Source organism: Carcharodon carcharias, chromosome 3 (genome assembly GCF_017639515.1).
Source record: "Carcharodon carcharias isolate sCarCar2 chromosome 3, sCarCar2.pri, whole genome shotgun sequence".
NCBI lineage: Eukaryota > Metazoa > Chordata > Chondrichthyes > Lamniformes > Lamnidae > Carcharodon > Carcharodon carcharias.
Genome location: NC_054469.1, coordinates 142,784,316 through 142,808,805, shown reverse-complemented (window position 1 = coordinate 142,808,805; position 24,490 = coordinate 142,784,316). Strand labels below are relative to the sequence as shown.

Below are 24,490 nucleotides of genomic sequence, written 5' to 3'. Positions count from 1 at the left end.
CAACCCATGCCTGGGTACTGTCCAGGTCTTGCTGCATTTGGACATGGACAGCTTCAGTACTGGATTTGTCACTAATAGTGCTAAAGATTGTGCAATCATCAGTGTACATCTCCGCTTCTGACCTTATGATGGAAGGCAGGTCATTGATGAAGCAGCTGAAGATGATTAGGACAAGGACCCTAGGCTGAGGAACTCCTGCAGTGATGACCTGGAATGGAGATGATTGACCTCCAACAAGCACAACCATCTTAAGATTAAAAGCAAAATACTGCAGATGCTGGAAATCTGAAATAAAAACAGAAAATGCTGTAAAAACTCAGCATGTCTGGAAGCATCTTTGGAGAGAGAAACAGAGTTAACACTTTTGAGTCCATATGACTCTTCTCAAGAGCTCTGAAGAGTTTGCCCTGAACAGGAGTCATACAGACTCGAAACGTTAAACTCTGTTTCTCACTCCACAGATGCTGCCAGACCTGAGTTTCTCCAGCATTTTCTGTTTTTATACCACAATCATCTTTCTCTGTGCTAGGTATGACTCCAACCAGTGCAGAATTTCCCCCTGACTCCCAATGACTCCAGTATTGCTAGGGCTCTTTGATGCCACACTCAGTCAAATGCTGCCTTGATGTCAAGGGCAGTCACTTTCACGTCACCTCTGGAGTTAAGCTCTTTTGTCCATGTGTGAACTAAGGCTGTAATGAGGTCAGGGGCCAGAGATCCTGGTGGAACCCAAACTGAGTGTCAGTGAGCAGGTTATTGCTAAGCAAGTGCTGCTTGATGGCACCGTTGATGACCCCTCCCATCACTTTACTGGTGATCCAGAATAGACTGATGGGGCAGTAGTTGGCTGGGTCATATTTGTCTTGCTTTTTGTGGACAGGACAGACCTGGGCAATTTTCCTCATTGCCAGGTGGATGCCAGTGTTGTAGCTGTACTGGAACAGCTTGGCTAGGGGTGCGGCAAATTCTGGAGCACAAGTCTTCAGTACTATTGCCAGAATGTTGTCAGGACCCATAGCCTTTGCTGTATCCAGTGCCTTCAGTTGTTTCTTGATGTCGTGTAGAGTGAATTGAATTGGCTGAAGACTGGCATCTGTGATGCTGGGGACATCTGGAGGAGGCAGAGATTATTTAACTATTTATAGTACACATATACCTATGGGAATTTCGCAAAGACAGCTAGACCAATTTCTACATCTGGTGGCAAATGCAGACTTGTAATGGCGATTAGAATGTCATTAGTTCTTTTGACTCAGCAGTCCATTGTTAATATTGAGGCCCATCACACCTCTGCAGTATGCAGGCAGGAATAAGGGGAAAAAAAGAGTTCTCAGTGCCAAAGTAATCCCAGGAGCCAATTTTGAACTCTTTGAAACAACATACATTGAAATAGGCCGCTTCTAGTAAGAGCACAACTAAATCATAATTGCGCAAAGAACTCATTTTACTTTTCAAAAAACAGAATCATCATGGAAAACCAAAAGCTAGGCATCTGGGAGTTTGGAAGTGGTGAAGTGACTTATTTGGGGTGGGTGGTGGAAAGAGGCAGGGGTAAGAGAGTTTGCTTCCAGTGGCAGATGCAGAGGGAAGTGGAGCTGGAAGGGGCACGTGGGTTGCAAAGGATAAGGAAGTGGTGGGAGATTGTTTTTATTTGTGATCGAAACCATGGAAAAGGAGGTCATAGGTGTCATGATAATAATTGATTGTGGTTGCGGACTCCGGTATTAGGTACTATACGGTACACTGTACGATATATAGGGTCACCTGACCTGGGGGTTGAAGGTCAGATAGCACACGATGGAGCCTGTCTTAATGGAGCTCAGACACTGCAGATGTGTGTTCATGTTAGGAAAATGTGTTATCAATAATGTTAGCTCAGCTACAATGTCGACAGCCTGTGTGCATCATTAAAAAAAAAACAAGAAACAAGACATGGCGTCAGGAGTAAAAAAAAACGCAACGATGGGGGTTCTGAAACCCCCGACAGAGTTCAGCTTGGAGGGCAATCTCACTGAAAACCAGAGAAGGTTCCAGCAACAATTCAAACTGTTCTTCACAGTGATGGGCAGTGATAAAAAAAGAGCTTAAGGTAGTCTTCCATCTTTCTTCATGTAGCAAGGGAAGAAGCCCTAGAGCTCTATAACATACTCACGTTTGAAACTGATGAGAAACAAAGTGACTTTAAAGAAATAATAGAAAAATCGAAGCCTACTGCAGTGACAACATTAGTCAGTACTTAACTGAACTGAGGAAATGAGTTAAATTGTGAGAATTTGGAGGTTTGAAGATCACTCATCCGAGAAAGAATAATTTATAGGATTGCAAATAACTCTCTGAGAGCACGGCTTTTGAGAGAAGTTGATCTCACACTGGAGAAAGCAATACATATCCACAGAGGGGCGGAGACAACAAAATTCCAGACTAAATAGATGACAGATGATGATAAGTCGCACACGGTCAAGCAGTTTGATGCAGTTAAACAGAAACAGCCCCAGGAAAGAACAAATAGACAGCTTGAAGGCAAAAAGAGCCAAATTGCTATTAAAACAATTAAATGAAGCCAATGTGGAACCGAGCATTTAGCATTAGTTGTTTAGCCTACAGAAAACAGCGTAAGAACTGTGATAAACTCAATCACTTCATTATGATGTGCAAATTGAAGAAAGTGCACATGATTGTAGATGATGACAGACACTGAAACTGAAATTTTCGTTGATGCAACAACAACAAACTCCAAAGACGACGAATGGAAAGCTGATTTAAAAATTGCCAACATAATGGTGAATTTCAAGCTGGGCACAGGTGCACAAGCAAATGTCATTCCCACAAGCCTGTATCGTAAGATAAGCAAAGAAAAATGGCTAACTAAAACAAAAGTGAAGCTGTCTACTTAGACAGGTGAAAAAATTGCTGTAGAAAGCAAATGCACACTTAGTGAATGACAAAAACAGTCTCAAGCACTTGCATTCATACTGGTGAAAACTGATGCAAAACCCATTCTTGGAATCAATGCTCATGAAAATCTGAAGCTAATCAAGAGAATAATGACTGTCACCATTGATGCAATCCTCAGCGAGTATAAAGATGTGTTCCAAGGGATTGGCTGCCTAAAAGGAGAACTCACCATTAAGATTGACGAAACTATGACACCCAAAATACACCCACCCAAGAAAATACCAGTAATGCTGAGAGACCGACTGAAAGCAGAGTTGAACAGAATGGAGAAATGTCACATCATCAAGAAAATTGAAGAACCGACCAAGTGGGTTAATCCAATTGTAATTGTAGGAAAATTAAATGGGAATGCGACAGTCCCAGAGACCCTAAACCAGGCAATACAAAGGCAGTGCTTCCGGCTGTACAGTAGAAGAGATCACATGTAAGCTAGCTGATACTAAATACTATTCAATCTTGGATGCGTATTCAGGCTTCTGGCAGGTCAAGCTGGATGAACGCAGTTCCTTCAGCACACCATACAGGCGATACAGGCTTTTACACTTACCTTTTGGTATTAATTCAGCTCCAGTGGTGTTCCACAGAACAGTGAAGAAACTGTTTGAAGGGTTAGAGGGCATGGAAACCTATATCGATGATGCGGTGGTCTAGGGAGCCTCACAAGAACAACACAACCACAGATTGAGGCAGATGCTGGCCAAAGTTAGACAAAGGAACCTCAAGTTGAAGGGGGAAAAGTGCAAAACAGGTCTTCATAAAATCAAGTACTTGGGACATGTGCTAACAAGTGAGGAACAGAAGCCAGGCCAGAGTAAAATCGAAGCGGTCGTGAACATGCCACCCCCCAGAATGTAAGAAAGACTCGGAGAGGTTTTTGGGAACAGTGACCTATATTGGGAAATTCATTCCGAACAAGGCAGATCTCACAGCACTTCTCAGAGAACCTCTACGAAAAGATGTAAAATGGCACTGGGAACCAAGTCAACAGGAAGCTTTGACCAGTCTGAAGAGAACACTAACCCAGGCACCAGTGTTAAAGTATTACAATGTCAAGATCTCAGTGGACACTTCAAAGACTGGCCTGGGAGTTGTCCTCTTGCAAAGTGAGGCACCAGTGGCATAGGCTTCAATGGCAATGACTGAAACATGGCAATGGTCTGCCCAAATAGAGAAAGGAATGTGAACAATTGTGTTTGGCCTAAAACACTTCCACCAGTTTGTCTATGGCAAAGATGTGGAGGTAGAGTCTGATAATAAGCGTCTGGAAGCTATACTTAAAAAGCCCCTGAGCTGTGCACCACCAAGAATTCAAAGATTATTAATGTGTCTGCAGGAGTACCAGGTCGGAGTTAAATACAAACCGGGCAAGGAAATGTACATCGCAGACACTGTCACGTACATACCTACCCATCATGGAGGAAGAGGATAAAGAAACGGAAGTACAGGTTGACATGCTGACAAAAAACTTACCTGTGGCTGTAACCAAACTGGATGAGATCAGGGAAACGACCAAAAACAACACCACCCTGAGAAAACTGGAGCAGATTGTGGGCCAACCAATTTGCACATTGGAGCAGAGCCCCTTCAAGGTACAAGAGTACTGGAACTTTCGTGAGGAACTTCATGTAGCAGAAGGAATGCTTTTCAAGGGAGAAAAGATCATAATTCCTGCAACACTGAGAAAAGAATAGCTGCAGCATAAACATGAAAGTCACCTCAGCATAGAAAAATGCAGGAGAAGAGCTCGAGATGTTAACGTATTGGCCTGGAATAGGAGCACAAATCGGTGAAATGGTCAATACATTGCAGTGTGTCAAAAGTACAATAAACCGCAACAAAAAGAACCACTTCAACCACAGTGTTCCAGAGGGGCCCTTGCAGAAAATCGGAGTAGATTTGCTCACATTTGACAATTGAGTAACTACTAGCAGTAGATTATTACCCAGAAGTTTTTTTTGAGTCTGCTGCTGAGAAATGATAGTAAGAGCATCACTGTAACAAATCAGTGAAAACCAATTTTTGCTCGCCATAGCATACCTGAAGTGCTCATCTCAGATAAGTCAACAATTCTGAGGCACTAAGACTGGGAGTTTTGCCACACTACGTAAAGTCCCAAATATCCACAATCCAATGGAATGGTGGAACGTACTGTGCAGACCTTAAAACACCTGTTGAAGAAGGCAAAGGCAGACAAAAGAGACCCCTACCTGGCTCTGCTGGGTTTCAGGAATACTCCATTAGAGGGCATTGGATCATCTCCAGCACAGGTCCTGATGGGGAGAAGACTATGAACCAAGCTTCCAACTGCACCCCAACTGTTGTTTCTCAGTGAGCTACAGCATGCAGAACCTGCTCAAACTGAAATAGCAGAAGCAGAAACAGTACTTTGATCGAGGCGCCCGACCTCTGCCTGACCTGAACATGGGAGAGACAGTGAGGATTCAGCATGAAGGGATCTGGAATCTTGCTGTTGTCACAGGAGAACCGAAGTCTTACATAGCACAGACTCCAAACGGACAACAGTACAGGAGAAGCTGGAAATTCTTATGGAAAAGAAAAGAAACACACCCCTGCTCTGAACCAGAAAGTGTAGCTGAAGATCCAAAACCAGAATGCACCAATGAAGCGACAGATAACCAGACAAAGCCTGAGATTCTGAAAACTATGCAAGGGATAACAGTGACAGAGAGCTGGAGAAAGCTCCCTGTCCTCCAAAATCACCTTTGCCACCATTCAGAACCCCTAGAAGAACTGTGAAAAAAACCCACAGAATACAGAGATGAGGAAAAGACAAAACAAACTGATCAAAACAGAGTGAGAAAGAATAGATAACAGACTTTGTGTATTTGAGTTGTATACAAGTTTTTTTTTAAAAAAAGGAAACATCACGATAATAGCTGATTGTGGTTGTGGACTCATGTTAGATACTATATGGCACTCTATTATATATAGGGTCACCTGACCTGGAGGTTGAAGGTCAGCTAGTACATGTTGGAGCCTGTCTTGACAGTTCAGACACTGCAGATATGTGTTCACGGTAGGTAAATGTGCCACCGATAAACTTAGTTTATCTAAAATGTTGATGGCCTGTGTGTATCATTAAAAAAAGAAACACGAAAGACAATAGGAGATAGCAAAGTTGAGGGGGTGATTATGGATATAAGTTAGAAGTGTTAACATGGATGGAGAAGTTGAGAGGACCGGAGGGCAATGAACTCGGTGGACAGATGTCATGTGGAGCTAAGATAGAGATTGAAATCACTGAGGATGAGGAGATGCTCAGTGCAGAGACAAATGTTGGAGAAAATGAAGACATTTTAGTGAGGGGCAGAACAAAATTAGATGCTTGGAGATGACACCAAGTATGATTTTGTGATAAGGGCCATACCACCACCACAGCAATAAACAAGAGGACAGCTTAAATTTTTATGGACAAAGGAAAATAGATATGATGACATGATAGCATGCATTTGATGAATATCTTGATTCCAGATATTATATACCATACGCTATTAAAATCTACTTCCTGGTGTAGGTGATGCGATGGATTCTGCCAGATCAAAGATTACAATTCTGCCTGGGCCCGATTAAAGAATACAAAGAGGTTTAAATAGTATGTGCATCCGAATTGGAGTAATGTCATTGCGTAGAAATGACAGTAAAAGTGCAAAAAGTTACCCGAAGTAAGCATTTTTAAGTGGGAAGCTGCTTTCTTCAAGAATTTGCAGTATTCTAACCTACTGCTCATTCATCAGCAAGATTGATTGGGTGGGGTGGGGGGTATGTGTGAGTGTGTGTGTTAGTGTGTTTGGGCGGGGGGGGGGGGGAGTGGTTAGAGAAACACAAATCAAAACTTGTGTATAACTCACTTCGGTTAAGCTTGTTTCACTGTTGCTATTTAGGTTTAAAAAAAAGACATAGTACTGATAGATTTTTTTTTACAGGAATAGCTAGCCATCAATAAAGTAATGAGTTAAGCCATTTTAACAGAATTTGTTCAGGAGTGTGGGTTTACCAGCTGTCTCAGTGACTGCAGAAAATGATACTCCCGAATAACAGGCAACAAAGCTGTGGAACTGAACTTGGTTGGCAGTTGAAGTAGAGAGAGAAGAACAAAAATCCACAGTTCTAAAAATCTTGCCATCAAGTATAAAGTGTAATGGATGAAGATTAAAGCTCTATTTAAAATAAACCATTTACACAGAGTCAATTTTCTTTTACATCACCATGTTGCTCATAAAATGGTAGACTGCTCACATTAACATTTATTTACAATGAACAATTTGTAGTTCAACAATTGCAGACCTGAATGTTTCTGCTTTAGAGTATAAAATATAAAAGTGAGACATTGGAAGGGAATTACTCCAATGAAATGGATTCTAACCATTCTAGATTGTTAAGAAACTATTATCACTCTGCCATCAAACAAAAAGCAGTATCTCAATAAATTATTCACCAAAGACATATGAATATTGCATCTCAATTTTGCAATCCTCATTTGGTTAACAGTTTTCTTCTCTCTTCATCTGGATATTGGCTGCTCTCTGCTGCTTAAAACGTGTAGCATTCTTTAAGTGCAAGTCTATACAGTGAATGTTGGCTGTGGCTGTAAACTTGATCATGGGAGTATTGCAGGCAAGCACATTCTATCCTACATTGACATGTCCAAATTTTCGGGGGGGAGGGGGGGGTCATCAGATAGCGATCAGGAGGAAAGTAATCTTCACCCATTTTCTCCTTTCTAGCCCAAGGGCACAATTACCAATTGTAATATTCTACTGCAACCTCAGCTGGTATCAGCTAGTTCATCGGGGACTGGGGATTAAACATTGTACTTTCACAGGCTGTATGGCTTATTTCAACATTGGACTTGTATTTATAGGGGTATCAATATGCTAATACAAGATTAATCAGTCCTTTCAATTTCAGGGACAGTATCCGAATTCGAACACAGACAACATCCATCAACAAGATGATTGCCAAGGAATTTCACTGATCTTAGGATTTGTTTAGACTTACTTGAAGTATATAATTTGAAAAATGTTTCCGGATGCTGCCTGGTCTGTGTTAAGTTACTGAAGGCAGGTTTTGGGGCATTACAATTAGCCTCAACAGAAGGAGGAGTGAAAAAAAAAAAGGCCAGTCCTGTCCTTGGTCAGGTTTCTATCCTGTGAACCACCTTGGAAAATGCACAGATGGAATTCAGGTGAGGATAGGATTGGCCTCAGCTGTTGATAACCTCCTATGGTCAAAGTGGCCAACATCACAGAGAAACCAGCAAGCAGCACATCAATATTTGATATGATCCACACGTGCTATGCATCAATACTCCTGACTGCCCAGCAGCAAATTCTGCATGTTAACTAATGGAAGCAATCCTATTTTAATCTCTGGTTTGCAGTTAATATGATGCCAGCCTCAGATTCAACTATAGTACAACCAGGATTTCACTGAAAGAGCAATCTATTTCCACCATTTGCATTCATAATTAACTGCACATTACTTTCTTATCAAGAATATCCTTTTATGTAATGCTCACCACTGAAAGTATGGATGTGTGCGAGCGAGCGAGCGTGTGGGCGAGCGAGTGTGTCAGTGCACGTGTGCAAATGAGAGGGCCTTGTGGGGGGGGGGGGGGTCGGTGGTGGTAACAAATGAAAAATTTATGGTTGCTTTGTCAACAGAAGTTCCAGTTACACATCATCCCAAAATATTGCACAATATTTAGTCAGAAGTTAGATCTTAAAAAAAAGCATAGTTTGAATGAACGGCCACGTAAAGCGAATTGTGACACAAACTAAAAACAAAATTGAGTTAGATGTAAAATCAAACTCTTAATAAACCTGGAGCAAAAACAAACAAGATTCAATAAATACTTGAGACAACTTTATCTTGAAGGGCATATTTATCTGATTATACAGATAGCATTTAACATTGTAGGTAATAGCAGAATAAACTGTCCCAACATACATCTCACAATATTTTGTAACTGCTCCGAAGAATTCCTCTAACTTCTCAGGCTTATAATCTGTACAGTAAATTGAAATAGAGTTGCAATTCTGCAGGACACTGTAGCCTGTATACCAATGTGTCTAGAGCCTAATATTCCACTTCCCCATTCAAAGGATACAAAAAAGCTTCAGATTTTTGTAAATGCAATTTTTACTCATTTCTGCCACGTCCTTGTCCTAAGTAAAATGTAAAATACAACAGGTGGGTGTGTCAGATAGGGTCACCTTTAGTAGCTTGTTACTAGTTTACCTAAACACGACAGCTTATGAGAAGTTTGTGTTATTACCGAAGATAAACAGGGTGTACAGCAAAATGGATGGAACCACCAAGATAAGATTTCATCTTTAGGCTATTATATGAATGAATTATTATGATGATATTTGAATTGCAAACTAGACAACCAATGCACCACCAGTCACTTTCATTTATTTTAAACTATATTAAATAGAAAAATGAACTTTGCCATAAAGTACAATTTTTAAGAGCATTTTCATCAGATTTTCTGGTTTGCTTTGAATGAGGGATGGAACAAGGAATGAGGCAGACAGATCTAATTGCAAAATGGTTAATGTACAAAGACTCTTACCTCCTCTATTCCCTTTAAATATCTGTTTAGCTACATCAGGCATGAATGTTCGTTGAAGTAGCATGTCCCAAGCACGCCATAACCATCCTCAAGAGCCAAGAATTATGTTACAAAGCGCACATTACAAACTTGCCATATAACACAAGAAGCCAAAGACCTACACACCCCACTTAAATAGAATTAGCATACAGCAATAAAAAGAAATTACTGGATGGGCCACCAGCATCAATTAGTATTGGTTATATTAGTATTGAAATGAATCCACATCATTCTCAAAATCAAATCACACCCAACAAATGTATAGGTAGTTGCTTATGAAAATGTGTCGCTTCACTATTTTTTATATAAATTGATCTACAGCTAGCAAGGGTGGGGGGTGGATTCATGGGCTTCCAATCAAACAGCAGTAATTACTCTTTCCTCTTGCTCTGGCTATAAAAACGGCAATAGAATGCACAGGTTTCACAGAAATCCCCACTTCAACGTTTATATACTGTTGCAAATATCAAAATTTCTTCTGAAGGACTAGAATATAATTTCAGCAGCATGGTGCTTATAATTGGTCTTACTGGCTGCACAAATGTTAATTACAGGATTTATTGATTCCTGCGATGTTATAACTGAAGACCTTGTAATTAGGGTTTCCAGTTTTCAACTCAACTTCACCACCACCCCCTCCACCCCTCACCATTTTCAATATAATTGTTAATGGCCAAATTTGGGCAGTTCCACTTGTGAGGTGAGGCTCAATTTGTTTTTGATGCCAAGTGAAAAATTAGTAGTAAAATGCTCATATGCTCTTTCATTGGCCTACCAGTTTTGGTTCTGACTTAGGGCAATTTGAACCATGTTTCAAACAAACTCATATGGAACACTTGCTCCTTTCTCCCTCATCCTTTTAAGTTCAGTTACCATTTTGGAAGGAGACAGTTAACTGGGTCGTGCATGTGTGTGTGAATCATCAGTTTGTGATGAACTTATGTAACTAAGTGATCAGAAAATCGATTTGCTATCCTCTTAGATAAAACTGGGTAGTCATGTAGCAAAACACTTGTAAACCACAATTTATTTCGTTTTGACATTCGGTGCCATGAAATCTGATGTATATAGCCCTCTGCAGTATCCATCACTTTTGCTCCCAAAGCCTGGCTCGCCCATCACTCCCAGGAATACAAGCAATCCACTTTTAATTCACTGTGCACACAAAGTTCAATGCAAGTCTGCTGGCTAAATATTTATTGTGTGGGTTGCATGCAAAATTCCTGCAGCCTATCCAATTAGTTGTTTACAATTTCTCAAAGGAAGATAGTTTTTTTGTGAAAGAGCTAGTTGTTTAAGTCAGCAAAAACGTTTTGAAGTGTTTATTAATATCCAGTGTGAGAAATTTTCATCCAAGTTCAATTTTACCCATCAACGTTTTTCTTGTTTGTAAAAGTTTATTTTAAACTGCTCTGCTTATTGATAATTCTGGGTATAAAAAATGTTTAAGAGCAACAGTCATACACAGCATCAATTCTTTTTTTTAATGTCTCCATCCTCCCATGTGTCTTATTTGCAAAACGTGTAGCAAGATAAATTTGAGTGATATTGGTGTCACAAGGAGAAGCCCATCCAGTATGGTTATGTGTGGGGGGTGGGTTCTGCTTTGTCAGAGAGGAGAAAAAGACCAATTTTGCAGTTCAAGTAGTTCATAGAAATTTTCTTTAATATAAAAACCCCAAGTTGTGCTAAGGACATCAGCTTCATTTCTACTTACAGAATGAAGCTTCAGACACCAGAAACATTTTCAGTAGATGTGCATAAACACATCATAAAACATTGATGGTAGATCTTGCCCAAGCAAATTATTATTTTTGAGCAATAATTATGTGAGGGCTTCCTCCTTGCCACCACCCTACCTCGTCCTCTATTAGCGTTTATGAACATCTACTCTCATCCAACTGGAAATGCTGTTGGACAGCGACTTCTTCATCTGCCAATCAAAGCAATTCCAGAATCATATAATGATATGGCAAATTTGTTGCAAATCAGTTAGAGAAAATTGGAAAATATAGTGTAACTTGCTTGTATGTTAGAATTGAGAAAAGGCAAGAATGCAAAACAGTACAAATTAATGATTATTTAGCTTTTCATACTGGTTATGTATATCTAAATGGTTTTCCACACAGGTTTACGTCTTTAGCTTCAGGCTAATTTAATTGCATTTCAAAAAAAGTCACTTCTCTACTGTCTGACCTCTCAAAGTTACAAGTGCATTATGCCAGTCTGTTGAATGGTCTTCATGAAAGTAAAATTATTAGAAAACGCTATTTGTACATATGAAATAAAAGGCTTTTAAAAACAGAGTCATCAGTAACTTACCTTTTGCTATCCAGCAACATGTGACAACACGCATAAAATAGTTGTAATAATCATTAACCTATAGAATGCTGAATGGCCTTTGCAATAGACTTCAGCTTTATGTGGTTTGTACTGAGCTACACTTACCAAAAACAGCCCTAGTGCACTTGAACCCAAGTGTGTTGAATTACCTGATCTCAGCACTACAACTTGCTCCATGTCAACAGGCTAGGGCGGGGAAAGTATCTGCTTGACTGTAATTCTCTTTCAGTTAAATAGCTTGCTGATGCTCACTGTTTAGGCATAACATATAACATTTGGCCACTTGGGTGGGATACTTGACAGTGCCTGTAGCATGAACAATGCCTCGAAACGAATTACCATGTGAAGCAGGAATGGTGAGAATTTATAATCTTGTTTATTAAAGGAATTAAAATTTTTGCAGTTCGATATTTGGAGAATACAGAAATACATTTTTTTAAGAAAACATTTTTCAATCAAAAATTTGTTTAATGGCTCAGGAACACTTTTAGTAATGCCTCAAGCTTAGTTTCATAAAACCAGAATGCTCACTGGGTGGAATTATATTCCACCAAATTAAGATCTTTGATTACTCATCTTTCCTTCCCAATGCCACTGCCAAAATTGCCTCAGAATTAGCCCAAGAAATCAAATTTGAGAAGCAATTCTTGACTCCTGATGTGGGCAGCACTGTTCCTTAATTAACCTTCTGTACTCTTACTGAAGTCAAGGGATATCATAAACATCACATTAATGCAAGGAGCCCATTACATTACCATCATGAATACTAGCTGATTTTGGAGACCCAGTACAAAGAAAAGGCAGTCTCCTTGTGCTTGTTCTCTAACACAAGATAGCCAGAATTAAAATATCAAAGCATAAACACTTCAAATTCTGGCAACATTTATTTATTTGAAGGTGAACAGGTGCCAACAAATAAATGCTTACAGCATAATGGCCTATTTCACAAGAGATGGTGTTCGGAAGGATTCTATTTTTTTTACATGAACTTTTATTGTCCAACGTTCGCCCTCCCCAAAAGTGCTAAGGTATAGAGTTTTCCTGGTGCCAGCAGACCATAGCTACTTGACACAATTCAGCATTATTCAATTATCAATGTGGACAATAAGTAGGTTATTTACGGCAACATGGACAAAGTCCCGCTCAGTTCTCACCTGACATCCACACAAGCACACATTCCAGCAAGAATCACTGGACAATGATGAGAACAAGAGGCTCTTCTAAGCTTTCCCCTTTCAAACTCAAAATATACTAAGGTAAACCCATTGCAATCCTGTCTGAGTTCTGGGTTAAGCACTTTATTTCTCCTCCCCCCTCAACTATGCTTCTTCGGCCTTTTCTGCAGCTCTGCCTGATCCCAGAGTGAAAAGAGTAGTCAGACAATGCAACCCAGGTCTTTAATGCTGCCTTTAAAGGATTATACATTATACAAGATTTTTCAAATTTGTTGCTAGGGCTTATGCAGTCTAATTTTCTCATAATTAGCCATTTTCATAACCTCAGTTTTAAACCATGCCTACTAATTTTGAGTTTTATATATAAGTGGAAATTAATGGGAGAGAGCAATGCTTAAAATAAAATTAGGAACATTAAAGTTAATCTTAAATTAGGATCAATACAAAAGAATGAATTGAAAATCCCTAGGTACACAAGTTTTAAAATTACACTTTCAACTTTAAAAAGGTGAAAAATTAATTCACAAATCCATTCATCAAAAGACAAGAGTAGACTTTTGTACCCGATTTTCTGGAGAATTTCTTCAAAAAAATGTAATGTCCTAAAACTGCAAAACACGCAAGACTGAAATGTGATCTATAGACTTCCACACATATGAACATTATCAAATCCAATATGAAATTTTGAATTTGAGCCCATTTTTAAATCAACCTAAGCCCTGGTTGCACATAAGTTTTACTCTAATTGTTGATTTTTCAAAAATGAAAACTAGTATTTTATGGTGCACACTGTATGGAATAAGACAACAGTTAAATCACCACTTTATCAGAGTTTGACTTAATATTGAATAAACCACATTTATCACCCAAGTTTGATGTGTCATCAATACCTCAATCCCCTCCAGTCTCATTTGCAACATTCAGTAGAATAGAAACTGCCCAAAGTCATTATGTCATTACTGTCTATCAACTACCAGGGAAGGGACAGTCCGACTGTAACTGAATATGCATGCAGAATTTTTTTTAATTCAGCGATATGTTGTAATTAGCACAATAATTATTATAGCAAAATAATAACAGAAAAAAGTGTTCTTTTCATTGCTAGAGGTCTCGCTTAGATGGTTAAGAAGCAGTGAAACAACGACAACATGAAACAAAACTGCATTGTACATTTCTTTTAGTCACAGAAGTCAGCCTCTGTAGCCTGTTCAGCTGTTGAACAAGATGATGGTTGATCTCTACCTCAACTCCACTTATGTCACACATCATGACCTCATTTAAATTGCCCTGTCGAAAAACCTAGTCTCGTCTCAATCACAACAGTTAAAACTGCTTTTCCAGTTGACACATTTGTGACAATAGCCAATGTAAATCTCAAATGGCTTAACTTTGCAATATTGTATTGCAAACTATGGACGAAATAGGACATCAAAATGCGTAAATTACATAAAACATCAACTGCTTTTGAATATAATTTACATAGAATGCAATCTCTGTTCTTTCAATAAGTGTTGTTTTTTTAAACAGAATCAAATGTTACTAAACTACACAATTATATCACTTCCTTCTAACCCAGCTATTACAGCTCCCTAATTTGGTACTAACTTCAAGTGGCTGGCATTATATTTCTTTTATATAGGTCAACTCCATATAAGTGAACATTCATAAGTGGAAGCAGTTAAACTCATACTATTTTTTGAAGGGGCAGGGGGAAGGTAGATACAGGGTATCTGCGGCAGTAAAGTTGTATACACTGCATTTAGCTCTTTGTGCATTCATAATGGTTCATTTTCTATCTAATCACTATTGAAAGTTGCTTTCCTATTGGACTTGGAGAGTGTTCATGCCACCAATCCCTGATCAGAGTCAACGGCAACCCCAAAGTAAACAATTCATTATGACAGGCTGCCACGAAGACCCACACATTATCAGGCAGTGCCAGTACCCCACTGAGCCCAGTAACAACAACTTCAAGGGGTGACTTCTCCCCCCCATCGGGGGAGGTTGTGCGGGGGCCAGCAGGAGCGAGCACGAACTCAATTGGCGCCCCTGACCAGGTGTGCGCTGTTATTTTACGTGGGCGGGCCCGTGACACACACCCAGAAGCACTGTGCACTCCCTGTGCGGGCTGGGGGGTACTCCCTGAGTTGGGGCCTGTGCCCTTTCACGCATGTGCGCGAAAGAGCGCAGAAATCTCCCTGAGGCACCTGTGCCTCAGGGAGATCAGTTTAAGTCTTGAAAAAATGTAATAAAGGTAAAAAAAAAATTAAGGACTTGTCCCCTCATGTGAAAATGTCACATGAGCTGGGACATGTCTGTTAATTTTTAAAAAAGTTTTATTTAATTAATGAACTCTTCATGAAACCTCATCCCACCCATGGATGAGGTTTCATGAAAAGTGCAAAGGCTGCCTGGGCTCTTCGCCTGCCCGCTAACCTTAAGGTTGGACAGGCAGCATTCTTAACTACTTTAATTACTTTGTTAATGGCTTTAATAGGCCTTTGACAGTTTGGTGGGCATGCGGTTGCACGCCCGCCGAACTGACAATGTAAATGACGCGTGATGATGTCGGGACACCTGCCCGATGTCACCGCGTGTCATTTTATTCATCGGCGAGCAGGCCCTGCCCCTGGCTCACTAATGGGAAATTTCTTCCCCAAGAAAAACCTGTTTTAAGAAGTCTATTACGACGGCTCTCTCCACTTTTTGATATCTATGAATTAATAAACTTCATTTTGTAACTTGCAATAGATGGACACTGGCTCAAAATTAAACTGTGGTCAACAACTTTGTATGTAACTTGAAATATTACCATTTTGATGCAGCCTTGGTTGGATGCATGCAAGTCAATATTCCCTCTAAACTGCATGGCCGCACAGCAATCGGGAGTGTACCGCACAGGGAACAGAAGGGCTGCGAACATGCAACGCTCCCTTTAGATTGCATGCATTTAGCTGGCCAGACACAGCAAAAAATAGTTAGAGGGAACATTGTTGCCAATGAGTTTAGGAATAATACAAATTTATAAAGAAAGCTGCACAACACCATGTCGAAAATAAAATTTATTGTTGGGCTAACAATTTTTAAAAATAGGGGCATTTTATACATGAACACAGCTCAGTTTATCCTTACAAAGGATTTCAGGTTTTCTTTGGTGCAGCTAGGACATTTGTGAATATTTCAGGGTTTACATTATGTGGTATTCTCTTTGTAAAGGTACCAGCTGGTATGCCACTGAGTGAGCCACACTCTGATCAGAAAAGTCTCTGATTCAGCCTGTTAGATTTGGTCTTTGCTGTATTAGCCGATTTCAAGCAAAGGGAGGCTACAGTCAATCTCAGTGACAGAGGCAAAGGAGGGTTCAAAGAAAAGTCAATGACACCAGCTAAAAAGCCAATGCTTATGATGTGGACAGGATCAGACATAGCTGTGATACTTTCTACAGAATACGATAAACATTCATTGTGAAACACAATGAATGATCTTTTGAGTGAGGTACCACATCCCAATATAGTCACTACTTTCAGGGAGAAGTAATAAGAGAAAATATAAACATTTATAAAAGGTTTTTAAAAAATCTATGTTAAATACTGGGCAGCAACTCTGAAAAACAACTATTTCCCCAAAATGACAATTGGGGGAAGAAAATCTGAACAATTAAACCAAGTTTCAATTAAGCAATACTGGATGCAAAGAACCACAGGAGGCAGTATTTGTGTACAGTCAGCATGACCTAGGGGTAATACTCAAGTTATTAAAATATAATACTGCAAACTATTGCAATTTGTTTTTCAGAAAAGGTGCAACAGCTTTTTTAAAAAAGCAGGAAGACATTTCCAATATTTTCACAACATATATACAGACTCTGCAGTTGCAGTATATAACAGCCTTAATTTGATATCATCCACACTTAAATTCAGTGAAATAAGTTTTAAAAGAAAAATGCAAAAATACAAAATATGGCAAAAATAATTTAGCAGCAGTTATAGGAAGCAACAGCAAGCTTCACATTTAACATTGCCAGTCCAAACCATGTAGATTTACTTCAGACACCACCTCCCAATGGACAGGCCATAACAAAATGATATATCATTGTCCCAAACACAATTGTGCCTCACATGTTCTGGCACAGGAGGCACTTACAATGAAGCCAAAACAAAAAGTGAATCACTTGAAGTACTCTGCTTCCTAACTACTAATGCACTCCTAATGATTCTTGCTAGTTTCAAGCACATCAATTTATTCAGCTATACTTAACTTCCAACAACGTAGAACCTTCCTTCCACACAAAGCTAAAACGTAACTTCAAATAGAGTCCAAATGTAGCACCTTTCTCTGTACCCTTTTAGACTCCACTAACCACTATCACTATAATCTGAAAGCAATCTGAAAAAGACAATAAGGGGAACTTCAGACAGTAAATATCCTCTTCCAGGAAAATAAAATGAGACATCTGGGAGTCATTTACAAGGCTGCAATTTATAAAGAGTACAGGTTACAAAAATTCTAAGAATTAAGTTTGAATGGTATCCAACTGTTTGAACCCTGACATTTGATTATGTACATAAATGCACGCCCACGTCTACGATATTCTCCATTCGCATATTTTCTCTCTTGCCTCTTCTGTTTTAGTTGACTCAGATTGGATACAATTCCACCAGATCGTACATCATCCAAGTAGTTTTCCAACCAAAGGTCACTTCAGAGCAATCAGGAAAAAAGGGTAGAACACACAAAATATATTCCATCTTAAATCTGTGGCCAACAAGGTGAGATTAGGTAATTTGGGACAAACATTTCCTGATCCACATATCTCCATACTATGCCAGATGGCTCATTTACCTGTTGAGTCTTTGGGATAGAATTTATATGAAAATTTCAATTTCATTCTAGACAGAATGGACTTTGCTTTTACTGCAGCATGTTGTATTCGTAAGACATGCTCTCTCGAGAAACTAATCAGCAGCAGCTGCAGAGTAAATTCTCCAAATTTCCCCCATCTTCTTTCCTCCTCAACCCCACTTTCATAATTCTCATTGATACTATATTCCTTTTTACAGCCAAGAATAATCTCAGTTTCAGACTGATTCACATTCATAACTGTTCTGCGCTCAGCTTACTCAAAACTTGAGTTTCTGCACGTTATGAGGAACATTACTCCAGTTGGTTTGATACAGTAGAGAAAATGAACTCACTCACTGAAGTGCTCATCTCAAAGGTCACAACTTAGTGAAGCTGAAATGGCAGCCAAGACTGGCATTTAAAAAATTCACTCCAAATAAAAATGTCAATGTTCATCCCTGAAAGCAACATCCAACAAAGCCTGAGTTTTCTAATCTTTACTTCTTACTTTAGCAATGCTAAATTACGAAGTGGAAAGTCAAAATAATTACTACAAGCAAAATATCCCATTTGAAGAACAAGTGTGGAAATGAGTTTTGAATATTTGGCTTAACATGTTGGTGCAACAGCCACAAGCTTAATGCTTTAGCTCATAATAAATAAATTGGCACATTTTTTCTAATCTCCTGCAGGGGAAGAACAACAAAAAAGACATCTTGGAGGCAGAAAAATCTAAAAGTGATGTTGCACTTGAAAATAAATATATCAGATTTAACTCAGCCACCTATGGCCAATAACATTTTTCAGAAATGTTTGGATGATTCACACAGAACACAGGCTGCAGGGCAACTTTATTAGCTTCCAGTATTAAAATAATATTTATGTCAACTGATCACAAATTAAGTATTTGTATTTCAGATGTATAATAACAAGGTTCTTATTTTAACTATTAGTCGCTATCTCTCACTGAACATTGCTAAATAATCCCTTGAAACTTTACCACAGCTAGATTTTTAATTCTGCATTTAAAGTTCTAATCCAAAATTACCCGATCTCCTGTACTTATCATTTCATATGATGAACATAAGAACACTAGTAAACCACTCAGCCCCTCGAACTTTTGTCACCATTCAATTAGATCATCGCTGATCTGTGTCTGAACACCATTTACCCGTCTTGGTTCCATAACCATTAATACCCTTGTCTGACAAAAGTGTATTCATCTTAGATTTGGAATTTTCAACTGACTTCACTTTAAAAAGGGGAATTTCCAGTTTTCTACTAGCTTTTGAATGAAGGGGTGCTTCTCAACATTATCTCCCAACAGCCTAGCTGAAATTTTAAGGTTCTGGCCATTTTTTTGGACTCCACCAAAGGAAATAGTATCTCTCTCACTACTCTATCAAATCCTTTAATCATCTTGAGTTAGATCAACCCTTAATCTTTTATACTCAAGGGAATACAAGCTTGGGTCTATGCAACCTGTGATCATAATTTAACTCTTTTAGCAATAGGATCATTCTGATGGATCTGTGCTGCACCCCACTCCAAGGCCAATGTATTCTTCCTAAGGTGCAGTGGTCCTTTGAGGAGCTTATGCACTCTGATTATATAGTCTAATAATCTACGTCATTATTCAGAAACAATATCCATCGGTCTTAGTAAATTTATAACTAACTATTCACCTGGCTAACAGAGTGTTGTAACTTTTTTTTAAAATCATCGATACATTTCTAATTTCCAAAAGATTTTGGATCTACTCTGTCAAATCAGCTAGCTAAAAGCAGATCTTCAGACGGCATTTAAACAAGTATAAATTTTCAAATATTAGTGAAGCTTTTCAAGTTGTCAGTTAATAGCCTAAGTTATCATAAGAAATAAATCAGTACAGATCTAGATCAGAGAGAAATTCACAGACCTTGACTACATTCAAGGCTGTTTCCAAGGATTTCAGTTTGGCTAGGTAGAAAGTCCTGCCAGCAAATAAACTTCACGTACATATAGGAACTTTTAGGTAATAATACCGTTGAAGTTCTTCAAAAATATTGGTCAATAAAAAAATCCACGAAATTCTCACTATGGTAACTTAAAACTGCAGAGTACAGTTATCACAAAGAAACTGTTTTCACACTCTTTCCATGATGCAATAGAAAGCCAGCATTATAGGATATTTAAAATGAAAACTCAGATCCCCCAACACAGAAGCACTAATGAACTGGAGTTATGCCATGCAGTGCCAATAGTAAGTTCCACTCAATCACTTTGAAGTTGAAAAAGCCCTGTATTTCTCGTGTATTCTACTTCACCCTCATTTCAAGGAGTCCATCAAGCCAAATAACAAAAAAGGAAGTCTGACAAAGCCATCACTTCAGTGAAAGGGTAATCAGTAGCAGCATGCACAGTTCAGATAATATTCAGGAACTAGCTACATGAAGGGGTTAACTGTAAATTCCAGATCATGCATGCCAAGATTCACTTCTACTCCAATGCTGGAACTGTTCCATACCCAAGTCCTTAGCCTTGTCCATATCCTCAGTGTGCTAAAAAGAAATGATTGAAAAACAGATTCAAAAAATTCTTACAGGGCGCGATAGGGTAGATGTAGATAGGGTGCTTCCTCTAGCTGGTGAGTCTAGAACCAGGGAACAGTCTCAGGAAAAGGGGCAGGCCATTTAAGACTATGATAAGGAGGAATTTCTTCATTCAGAGGGTGGTGAATCTTTGGAATTGTCTACCCCAGAGGCCTGTGGAAGCTCAATCATTGAGCATGTTCAAGTCAGAAATCAATAAGTGTCTGGATACTAATGACATCAAGGGATAAGGGGACAATGCAGGAAAGTGGCATTGAGGGAGATGATCAACCATGATTGAATTGAATGGCGGGGAGCAGGCTCAATGGGCCGAATGGCCTACTCCTGCCCCAAGTTCCTATTTTAATAGTGATGTTCAGTTACATGGCTGAGCCTATCTTATGCACCTATGTCAAATTGAACCTGCTCGGCTGCCTTCCAACTGGTCAGCCCTCTTAACCTTGACATATCCTTGCTAAATTGACTTTCTGCTCCATGCTATCCAATCTGGTGACCCCACAACAGACAACAATGCTATTCCAATATCCTTTCATCCAAGCTTCCAAGAAAGATGTCGTGAATAACACCGCTTGTAGGCCTGTATACAAATACTCTCAATGAAAAGGGTTATTAATGCAGCAAACTCTCTCAAGCATGTCTAAGAAAACCCCCTTTTTCTCTTTCCCAAGCTAGGTAAAAGACTGCAACCTACACCCCACCGTCCCTTGCCACAGTATATCTCAGCCTGATTGCTCCCAACTTAAGGCAAAGCACACACTTCCATAAAACTGGGCATCGATGCCAATGCCAGAACATATGTATACAAAAGAAAACTACTCCTCACAGCTGTATCTAATGTCACAAGGAAGGCTGCAACTAATATGCCTTTCTATACAGTCTCTTCAGTCACCCTGATGCCTTTCAATCAAATTATATTATTCAAATTCTATTAAAACTTAGTTTTAAACAGTCAACTTAGTACAGCAATTCAATTTTCAGATTCCACTGCCAACTCTTTATTCCCAACTTATGGTATCACAGTGGTTGACCAAATTACGGGTTTTGAACTCACTGTTGGCCATTTACTTCCCATAACTTAGGCAGAAAACATATCTAGTATATATGTTTTATTTATTCTTTCGGGGATGTGGGCATCACTGGCAAGGTCAACATTTATTGCCCATCCCTAAGTGCCCTTGAACTGAGTGTCTTGCCAGGTAATTTCAGAGGGCAGTCAACAGTCAACCACATGTGAAGAATGCCAAAAACTACAGTATGATAGGCAGGGAATGCACATATCATTTCTGAAACCTAATTAATATTCTTGAATGTATTTTTAGATCCAAACTCCAATGGAATAGCTTTGACAGTCTAACCCATAAAACACAAGAATCTGCATACACACACGAAGTCCAGGATAGAGCATTTAATTACAGAGAAAGAACAAGTGAATCAATGACTAATTTCCACAAAGAGCTGCACTATTTTAAATAAATGATCAGAGCTAAAAGTGAAGAAATTCCTCAAGCAGCAAGTGACCAAACTCAAATGGAAGAAATTTTAAAAATTTCTTCACAACTTTATAGGTATGGAATACAATTTTTGTTTTCATTAAGAAAGCAGCAATGAACCAAGACAGAAAGCAGAACTCAACTATCCTGTTCATCCTAGAATGACAACATCTCTAAACATAATCACACTTTACATATTATTAGCTAATTACAGTCAGACCTTGCAAAATATGTACTTCATTTTCCAAGAACTGCTCAAGGTTTTTTTTTAAATTTTCAGAATAATTCTCAAGTTATTTTAAGAGTCTTAAAAATCACCCATTAGATAGGAACTTGTCATCATATTGACAGCATTGATAAAAATCATTTCAGGACAAATTGTTCCCACTTTCAGCATCTGTGAAGGATAGAGCATTTCTTTACCAAAGTAGTGTAGGAATATCCGTAATACAAGCAGAATGCCCCCACCCCCACAAAAACACTACTATGAAATAGCACCAAATCCAGATCAAGGACTCTCCCAGGAAGTTCAGTACTGATGGGAACCCCCTCAAAAGGGAGGAAAGTTTCAAGCTTCCAGAATGAAACTTACAAAAAACTTCAGTTAAAAAGTACTGGCATTTAAGCTCTATTTGGTTTTGAAATGCAAAATTGGCCTCAATCCTAATTCCTGTTACAATACAATCATCATTATCAATACCCTTGATTCATGAACTGGATTCTTCATCAGCAAAATCGCACTTAACCAAAACCATCGCCTTTAACGCATGTATTAAAGTAGACAATATATTTCTTGTTAAACCAACAAACCTGCAGTTCGGTGGTGGATCCAACGTGATATCAGCCAGCTCCTTCTGGATCCTGTGAAACATAAAACATGGATATTTTTTTAAAAATTCAGAGCATAACTCGGAATCAGCACACTGTACCCGTCATATTCTCCGGAGATTTCACGATTAAAAAGTTACAAAATTAAGTAAAAATAAAGCAAAGACGTTGACCTCTGCTTACGAGAAAACGAGAAAAAAACATGGCCGCTTCTCGAAGCTCCAAGAAGCTAATACAGTAAAATTTTCCAACTCAATTTCTGTACTTATAATGCTAACTAATCCCACAAAAGCCAGACGACTGGAAACTAGTTGGCTGTAAGAACGCAAACCTGGGGAAAGAGGATCACAACATGGTACTGTTTTTTTGTACAAAACGATTTTAGCTAATATGCAAATGAGTCTCTGGTATTAAAGAAGTCCGGCGTGTCGCGAGGGAGGGGAGAGGAAAGGAAACGGCGAGAGGGGAGCAGGCGAGCCCTATGGTTCCCCTAATCCTGTCCCCAGAGCTCGTGCTCCGCTGCCCCGTGCAGTCCCCCGGAACGTTCCCCGGAGCTCGTGCTCCGCTGTCCCCGGAACGTTCCCCGGAGCTCGTGCTCCGCTGCCCCATGCTGTCCCCGGAGCTCGTGGCCCGCCTGCCCGCGCCATCCACACACACCTTTTGGCGCTGGTGGTGAGTAGCTTGGGGTTCTTGCTCATGGTGTTGTTCTTCGCTTCTCTTTTCCTCTTGCTGCCTCCGCCGCTGCCGCCGCTGCTGTTGTTGCTACTGCCGGTACTGGTGGCGGTGATAGTGTTGTTGTTGTTGGTCTCTTTCTCGGCTGCTTGTGAAGAACTTGAAGACGAGGAGGAGCTGGTGCTGGCCCTCGAGTCGTCATCCGACATCTCCACCGCTGGCTCGCTGTCACACTGACTGCACTGAAACACGACAGTGTCTCACCCCCCCCCCCCCCCCCCCAAACAAAAACACACACACACACACTACACACCGACAACAACAGTAAACGGAAAAAATAGATAATTAGGACAAATAACTTAACATAATTTTTAAAAATGATAAAAGCAAACAGCCAGACATCAGACTTGTACCTGAAGAGACAAGAGTATAGAGAGAGTGGGGGATACAATGTCAGTAAGAGTGAGTCACAGTGTATCTGATGTAGTGTAACACTCACAGCAGCAACGCACTGACTGACACTCACTCACCGAGCAATATCTCGTCACCGGCTGCTCTGTACCGTCAGCCGGAGCTACTTCCCCGGGGTAGTTGAGGGGAATATCCTCGCAATAATAACAAACCAGGCACGGTCGATATCTCTGGGAAAACAAGTGCAAAAATGGATTGAAGAGAAAGCCACCTGACAGATGTCGACTTTTATACTCCTTATACTTTTCGTTTTGTGAGTTTCTTTCCTCCTTTTACTGTATTTCCCTCTTTGTTGGATTGTTTTACTCTTTTGCTTGTTTGGTAATCTGGGGAGTGATTGTCGCCGACCTGGCGGCTGCCTGGGCTGGTACAGGGTCAGACGCGTGTCTCAGTCAGACAGACACAGAAAACGGAGCGGAAGTACACCAACCACAGATACAGGGAGGAGACAGGGCTGCTCCGGGACTTTCACGAGGTACAGTAACT

The 24,490-nt window shown here is 39.7% G+C and overlaps 1 protein-coding gene across 1 annotated transcript in view; it reads right to left on the bottom strand.

Moving 5' to 3' along the window:
• LOC121276309 (ubiquitin-conjugating enzyme E2 E1) overlaps positions 1-23,790 on the bottom strand; it is an 87,565-nt gene extending 63,775 nt beyond the window's left edge. The window contains exons 1-2 of the mRNA XM_041184574.1: positions 23,519-23,790; positions 22,844-22,894 (exon numbers count right to left, since the gene is read on the bottom strand). Of these exons, the coding sequence (XP_041040508.1) occupies positions 22,844-22,894; positions 23,519-23,742 (275 nt within the window). The 5' untranslated portion in view covers positions 23,743-23,790. The remainder of the gene's footprint in view (positions 1-22,843; positions 22,895-23,518) is intronic.
• Positions 23,791-24,490: the final 700 nt, after the last annotated feature.